Consider the following 8,093-nt stretch of genomic DNA (forward strand, 5'->3'; position numbering starts at 1 on the left):
TAAATAAATAAATAAATGGTTTTTAAAATAAAAAGTAGAGAAAGAGCTGTATCCCATGGTTCTTTGGTGAGAAAGACCACTGAAATCTTCCTCTGTATGCTCCAGCTCTGTGGCTCACAGCAGTCCCTCCATTCTGAGAGCTTCCAGTCCTCCACCTGCTGCTTTTTCGTCACCCCCTTTCTTCCCATGTACATCCTTGGGTTCCTGTGACCCTATGGATTTGGTGATTTCACCCCACAGTTGCTCCCCTACAAAGAAAGCTGACCTCCAGCTCCTCCGTGCTTCCTTCTCTGCTTCCACCTGCCTCCTGCAGGTGCCAGGTGTTGATCCTGGGTCCCAGTGAGCCCAGCTGTGGACCTTACACCAAATCTGAGTCTCCATCTATGCCCAGGTTCATTGTACAAGTGTGGGTGATCAATGACCTGCAAGGCTTCCAGACGATCTTCCTGAGCCTTTAGAAAACACGCTTCCCTGCCTTCCTACTCTGTGATTTCTCAGATCTCTCAAGTTTCTGACACTCTCTTCACCTTTCTTCTGATTGCACAGGAAAAATGGACACCTTAGATAAGAATCCCCCACCTCCCCATGCCAATTCCTCCAGTTCAGTCTGCATCCTGGACTACATAGTGCTCTACTTACCAGCCAGCCCCTTAGAAGAGGGTGAGCTCTCACTACTACCATGTGTTCCACTTCTATCCTGCACTTCAGAAGTGAGGCTTCCAACCCCCTAAAACACCCATGAAAGGCTCTAATCAGAGTCTCCATTGACCCATGTCATCCTCAAGACAAAGAGCAATTCTCTGTCCTCATAAAGCTCACAGCACTGCTCAGCTACATGCAGCTAAGCAATCCCACTAGCCTGCTCCAGAGTCTTGTACCCTCCTTTTCTGCTTCCCTAGAGTGTGCTGGCTCCCTACCACTTCCCCACCTCTGCCTCTCCACCCCACACATCTTGCTTTTCTGTCCCTGATCTCTCAAGGGTGGGTGCTCCATTCTGACTTCTCAGTTAATTCCCTCTTACCATCCCTGTCTCCAAGACTATTCCCCATGCAGACATCTTCTCTAGACAGCCTATGTACATCTTAGTTTTACATGGTACCAAGAATAGTTGCTTCTCTTCCATGCATAGAGCCTAGTGCACCCTAGCCAGGCCCTCCCAGGAGGTGCCACAGCCAAAGTTAGGCCCCTGCCTTGGGCCCATGCAGCCCAATGCTGATCAGAGCAGGATGCCATTCAGGATGCCCCAAGGAGCTGTCCCAGCTCCACAGCTCCCTAGGTTGTTAGCTGAGGCCCCTATTTTGGCTGCACCACATTGGTTCTTCCTCTGCCCAGCCAGCTTCTAGCACCATTGCAGGAGATAGCCAGAGGGCCAGGCCTATAAGCTTCCTGAACTGAAGTCCCTGCCAAAATATCTGTTTCCCACAGACTCCAGAGGGCCATAGCAGTGGATAATACCATGTACCAACTTGGCAAGGCCAGAGGACCCAGACCCTTGCTCAAACACCAGTCTAGACATCTCTGTGAAGGTACTGTTTAGGTGTGATTAATGTTTAAATAAGAAACTTAGGGCAGTGATGTGTGGGGCCTTATCCAAGCAGTTGGAGGCCTAGAGAGTAAAGACTAAGCTCCTTGGAGGAAGGGGAAGAATCAGGGAGAGGGCAGAGACTCCCTGCAGTTGGGGCAAGCTACCTTTTGGCTATGTTGAGCCTCCCTCCCGGCAGCCAGGGTTTCTCGGGACCACAGACAGGGTCAGGGCTCCAGACAGGAGCCTAGTTTACAAATGTGGGCACCATATCTTACCTGCCACCCTGGCTCCATCTCCGGCAGCACACCTGGAGGCGGTCGGCAAAGGAGGAGTGTAACTTCCTGGGGGGGCCCTCGCAGTAGATTAAGTACCTCCTATGAGAAACCCAGAGTTGAGGTGAGATCTGGGCTGGCCCCACTAGAGCCTCACACACCTGCTCCCCACTCTCCCAGGTGCTGCTTTCTTCCTGACCTTGATCCATTTCTCAGTTGCAGTAACCTCTGCAGACCACCAGCTTCCCAAAGTTCAAGGAGTTCAAGGACAACAGCCTGTGGGCCCATGGAGGTGACATGCAGAGGCTGCATTGGGAATGACCCTGCTACCCTGGTCCCCTGATACTGGCTGAGTCTCCATTCACAGCTCACCAGCGCCCTGTAACCTTCCACCCATGGAACTGACTGGCCTCCCCCCTGCCCCAGTCCCTGCAGTGTCAGTGACCCTCATCCCTAGTGTTGCCCAAGGGTTGTGGTTCTTCTAAACTGTGACAAGGCCTAGTCCTGCTCCTGCTGCCTCCTTCACAGCTGCCCCAGCCTCCATGAACCTCTCTCCTCTCCTTGCTTCTTCCTCTTCCTCTGGGAGGTCAGCCTGGAATCTGCTTTCACCTGCCACTATCTCACCAAGTTGGTCTTGCCCACCTGCCCCTCTGTGCCCACATCCTAAGCTCTGCCATGCCAAGCTGCTCCAAGCTCCCTCTCATGCCCTAAAGCATGAGATGCCTCCTTGGTAGCTCCTGTGTCCTACCTGGGCCAGTATTTCCCAATGCCCAGCACTAGTGACATTTCAGGCTGGATAACTGTTGAGACAAAAGTCCTGTGTACTGAAGAACAGTTAGCACTATCTCTGGCCTCTAACTATAAGATGCTACAGTGCTCATCAGTTGTGACAAACATTGATGTCTCTGGACTTGGCTTAGTGTCCCCAAGAGGCAGCAGCATCCCTGTGTGAGAAGTGCTGGGCCAGCTGCCCCATACTCTCACAACCACCAGGACCAACACCGATGAGCCTCTTGCCTGCTCCCTGGTGTGAGCTCTGTAGCACAGGGTCCCAAGACCACACTGTTCTTCTGCAGTCCTTACCTATCCTGAACTCTGAGGCTCCAGGAGCTGTCTGCCTGTGTTCTTCCATCTCCCCAGGTTGCCAGCCAGCAGTGACTCAAATCATGGACAGAGGAAGGCACAGCCTGTGCCTCTGGGCACCCACTGCCATGGTCCTGCTCTAAGCTCCTGGAACCTCCAGGGGTGCTATGTGGGAAATCCCCTTGAGCTTGACCAGAGGAGCAGGGCAGGCAGGGACCAGAAGTGGGAGAGGGGAGGAGGTTCTGGGTCCTGTTCACAATCTTTCTGTGGGGTGCTACACAATGCCTGCACCCTCTGTTGCTGACATGGCTTATATCAGTGAGTCAGTCTATCTGTCTGTCTGTCTGTGTCTGTCTGTCTCTGTCTCTCTGTCACACACACACACACACACACACACACACACACAAATACACACAACCAAAACAATCAGTGTCACACTATTAAACAGAAGCTATAAATTCAGCAGAAAGATGGGCAGGAGAGCAGAAGGGACCTCACTGAGCCCTGAAGTCTCACACCTCTTCCTGGAGATGTGAGCCCCTACAGTGGTCCAAGTCCAGGCTGTCTTCCCTGATGCACAGACAAATGCAGGACCATTCTGCCAATTCCTGTCTGCAGGGCAGAAGGCAGGACTGGATGTCAAAAGCCCAGGATAAGTAAGACTAAAGGAAGTGGCTGAAGGCCACCTGCACCTGGAGCTTCAGTCTTTTTCAGGCCCCGCACCTGGAAGACGAGGCCCTCTGTGGGCCTTCCGTTCACGGCCAGGATGATGTCACCAGCTTCGATGGCCCCATGCTCCTCAGCTGGCTGCCCTGGGAAGAGCCTCTTAATCCTAACAAGGTCACTCTGAAGGAGACTGCAGGTCGCTCGCTCCACCTGCACGAAGCTGAACCCCAGGCCGTTGGCATTCTTTTTCAGCCTGACTTCAAACTTAGGACCTGGATTGTGCAGTGTGGATAAAAATAACTGCTTCAGTAGGATACCGTTGAATGGTCTCCACATGCAGACTGTCACAGGGGTGAATTTTTCTGTTTTGCATAGAATTATATCATTTATTCATTTTTGTGGTAGAGTCCATTATGCCTACTAATCCATATCAGTGCTGCCCTAAGAGGTATACAACCAATTACAAATACAACCCACAAGTACCATTTCAAAGCTTTCAAATAGCTATATTTTTAAAAAGGAAAAGGAAACCTGAAAATAACCTTTATTTGTGTATTTTATTTATCCCTCAATATATAATAAGGTTATATCCTGGTAAACTCACTGTCCTTTGGAAATATTGTAAATTGAAAGTGCATCTAAATTATCTCACCTACTCTATCACCTAGCTTAGCTGATAGAGTATCAATCATTCTCCCACCCTAATCATGGGGCTGACTGGGGCTGCGACTCACCAGCACTGCCCAACAACTCAAGTGTGCATCACACTAAATATCACCAGATGGGAAAAGTTCAAGACTCAAAATTCAGAGCCCAGCTTCTACCAAATGTGTGCAGGCTTCACAACATGAAAAAGCCAACAAATTCTGTAGGTCAACTCGTTCTAAGTTAGGAACCATCTGCGCTTCTGAAGTATTCTTATTTCAAAATATAATCAATATGAAAATTACTAATATTTTTCATTCTTTTCATGAACTAAGTCTTTGACCTCTGTTATAAATCCTATTCAATTGTATTGTCACACCTCAAGTGTGCAACAGTGACACACAAGGGCCACCATGCTAAGCAGTGCAATTATAGATACCCAACTAATGAATAGAGAGACAGCTTGTGAGAATGCGCAGCACCTCCCTAACAGTTAAGTGAAACTTGTATCACATGTGCATTGCTCTTGTAGAACCCTAATTGTGCCTGATGATGCTCAGCACTACATTTTGCCTAATGAGACCATGGGGACACTGATGGCCAGCTCTAGGGATAGCAGCCATGTTTGTTTGCCAACCTAGATGAGCAGGACCCCAGACACCCAGGCAATCTGGCAGCCCAAGAAGCTTCTAGGTTTCCTCCAGTCTACGTTTTCCAACTCAGCTGGCAACCATGAATGTGGGGGTGGAACCACAACTCTTGAACTTCAACTGGAGCAAGGCTGGAGTGATTGGGTAGAGGTTTGTCTGCCACTGCTGCCCCGGCTGCCTTGGCTCAGTTCGCAGTCAACTTTTCAAAGGTGCCCATTGGAGAACACAGTGATGAAAAAGGAAATAGATTTGATTAAAAATCAGCAGTTCCCTCCTCCACACCACCGCCTACCCTGAGGCCATCTTGCCTCCAACATGTCCCATGTCTGTGCAGCAGGACTGCAGAGAAAGGGCTTGGCAGTGGGCTAAAATCCAAATCGTGACATGCTAAGGAAATAAGCCTTTTCCTGTCAGGAAAGCAAATCACAACAGATGTGCAAGGATCTGTTCCGCTAGAAGATGTGCAATTAGCGTAACCAGGCCCCTAAACGGAGCATGCGCTTGCTTTGTAACGTGGTGCTAATAACAAGGCTAGGATTCTGAACACCTCTGTCTTTCACCTGCATGATCAGTGTTCAGGTAACTCTATCACAAAGGCCTGGCAGGTATGTGGAACCAAGTGTATCTGAAAATGTGTGCCCCCTTCATGCCAATTTCATCTTTGAATATTTCTCAAGCATTAACATTTGGGCAGCTGATCAGAAGACTGAGGAAGGCTGGGGCAGAATTATGCCTGGTAATCATTTTGGAACAATGCATTTGCTTCAGAAATGTATACCATCCGCTTGGCTTGTGATCATAATCAGCACTACTCGCCTTTATTTGTCTTCTTTTTCTTTTCTTTCTTTCTTTTTTTTTTTTTTTTTTTTGAGAACAAAAAGAAAGACTTCTTGCCTTTTCCCTTTGACTTGACAACTCAAAAGCAGCACACAATGACACGACAATAGTAACACCCCATTCTCTCCCGTCTCACCATCTGTCACTGAGACACAGCTCGAAAGCCTGCCAGGCAGAGCTGTTACCAAGGAAACCGCCTCGTGTTCATCTCCCATCCTGTCATTAGCAGAAGGATGCTGCTGTGCTGTGCCTGGGCTTCTTCTCTCCAAGACCAGTCTTACAACCTAGAAGGATGGGTAGACACACTCAATTTACACTCTGGATGACAACCAGGCACTACTTTCTCCCCTCTGCGAAGGCTTCTCCCTCTTTTTAATATTTCCTATAAGGTGATTCAATGGACTCTGAAATCACAATCTTCAGTCTAGGCTTTGTGGGATCTAAGTGGCACTGCCACCTTTCCACTGGACACAAGCACTTGGGAGTCATGCCTGGCCCCCCACCCAGGGCTCACACAGTGCCAAACTCAGGCTCTTCCCTTTCCTCATTCTGCCTCAGTCTGCCCACTGCATCTGCACCCTCAAAACAGGCACCATTTCCCCCAGTGAGCCCCTTGGGACACATGTGGAGGGATCCAGAGTTGCCCCTTCTGCCCCCCAAATTCCCATCTGGTTTAAGACTTGTGAGCTTCCACCTGGAACAACTACCCCTGTGCTCTTCATCTAGTCCCTCCCCAGTGGCAGTGCCCAGTTGGTCTCCAGCAAGCTCCTGGGCCTGGCTTGCCAGACCCTTCCTTTATTTCCTTTGGTCCAACCGGTATGGCTGCAGCTAAAGATGGAGCACTCTTGGTTAAAAGCCTCTAATGTCTCAAACCTCACAGGACAGCATCCCAGGTGTATGCCAGCCTGTACTGCCCCTCTTCTGTCTTCTTTGACTTCCCATCTTTCTTCCCCACAACAACCTATAATCTTGTTACCCAAAGTGGCTAAGGAACCAAGGTCAGACTTCTCTTGGCAGCTGGTTAGAAATGTCAAGCTTTCAATCCAGCAGCTGGCATCCACTCTTCTGTGGCCAGTGTCATTTAACACCAGGTCTGTGACCCCACAGTGATTACTCCCAGTTGTTGCTATGCCACTAGGACAGCCATGTAGCCTCTCTAATCGTGTTCATAGGCAAGGGTCTGAAGAGCAGAAGGTACTAGTGAATGATGGCATTACTGGAGGTATGCCAGCCAAGGCTGCCAGGACAAGAGCACTTGATCATGAACAGAAGCCTCCTTTGGGAAAGGAAGTAACAAGTTAGCAGAACTTGCCCAGCCAGCCACTGGTTGGAAGGACTTCAGAAATCCTGTCTCTGTGGACTCCTCAGATACCAGGAGAGGGCAGTGCCAGCCCTCCTTGGGTGCAGTATCCATGCCCACCACAGGACAGAATATTGCTGACTACACAGAGCTGCTATGTGGGCACTGCATGGAGTGGGGGGCACATGGTGGATGTACGTCCTCAGCTCATGGGCTCCTGATTTGCTACTCAGTGGTGATGAAGAGACTTCCAAGGCAGCCAGGGTGACAGGGTGATGGGAACAGCAGGAATTCAGGGTGAGGAGCTCCATGGGCAAAAGTCAGGGGAGAGAGCCCCTAAGAGCCAGAACTCACTGTTCACCAGGGTGGCATGAGCATGGCACGGCACTGCAGGAGCCGGGATGGAAAAACCGCTCTGCTTTCCAAGCTCTGTTCCACTGTCTGATTCCTACGTCTAGGCAAGGACCATGAGCTCTCCAAGGCTATTTATAGGAGAGCTTTTCTGCTTGGAAACATCTGTCTGCTGTCTCCTGGGTTTCACAGCTCTATAGAAAAGCAGTGCTAAGTGACAAAAATAGACCAAAAAAAAAAAAAATCATGTTTTATTTCCTGGCTGCCTCTCCCCAACCCAGAGGCAACTTCAACCTCTGCTGCTGTCCAAAAAAATTCCAGAAGAAAGGGAAAGAGCCCTGGGGGTGGGTGCACTCACCTGCCCAGGACCCTTGAGGTACTGCACAGCTTGCCTGTGGGTGAGACCACACAAACTCACTCCATCCACTTGCAGGAGCTGGTCACCTGAGGAAGGAGGTGAGCCACATGGTGTGCCCTAGAGTGCAGGAAGAGCTCCCCCAAAGCCCCCACCCACAGTGGCATGCAGCCTAGGGGTGCAGGAGGCAGACTACCTGGTCCCTTTGGGCCAGCAGGATCTTGCATGGCCTGAACACCCTGCTCCCTGGACCCCCCCACCTTTGCTTTTGAGGCACCTGGGACACTAGCCACAGAAAGGTCTGTCTGCTCATGATTTACACTATGAAGCTACCCCTGTTCAACTTAGCCCCCCTATTTTCCTGTGAAATCATTGTTTGAAGGTATTTTCAAGTTGCTCAGGATATATA

General features: G+C 50.0%; 1 protein-coding gene across 2 annotated transcripts in view; it reads right to left on the reverse strand.

Moving 5' to 3' along the window:
- Frmpd2 (FERM and PDZ domain containing 2) overlaps positions 1–8,093 on the reverse strand; it is a 125,460-nt gene that overhangs the window by 24,465 nt on the left and 92,902 nt on the right. For both annotated transcript variants that reach the window (XM_023707262.1, XM_023707263.1), the window contains 4 exons: positions 7,688–7,773; positions 5,815–5,962; positions 3,604–3,818; positions 1,801–1,899 (listed from right to left, as the gene is read on the reverse strand). In XM_023707262.1, the coding sequence (XP_023563030.1) occupies positions 1,801–1,899; positions 3,604–3,818; positions 5,815–5,962; positions 7,688–7,773 (548 nt within the window). The remainder of the gene's footprint in view (positions 1–1,800; positions 1,900–3,603; positions 3,819–5,814; positions 5,963–7,687; positions 7,774–8,093) is intronic.

This window comes from Octodon degus, unplaced genomic scaffold, assembly GCF_000260255.1.
Source record: "Octodon degus isolate 3935 unplaced genomic scaffold, OctDeg1.0 scaffold00285, whole genome shotgun sequence".
NCBI classification, from domain to species: domain Eukaryota; kingdom Metazoa; phylum Chordata; class Mammalia; order Rodentia; family Octodontidae; genus Octodon; species Octodon degus.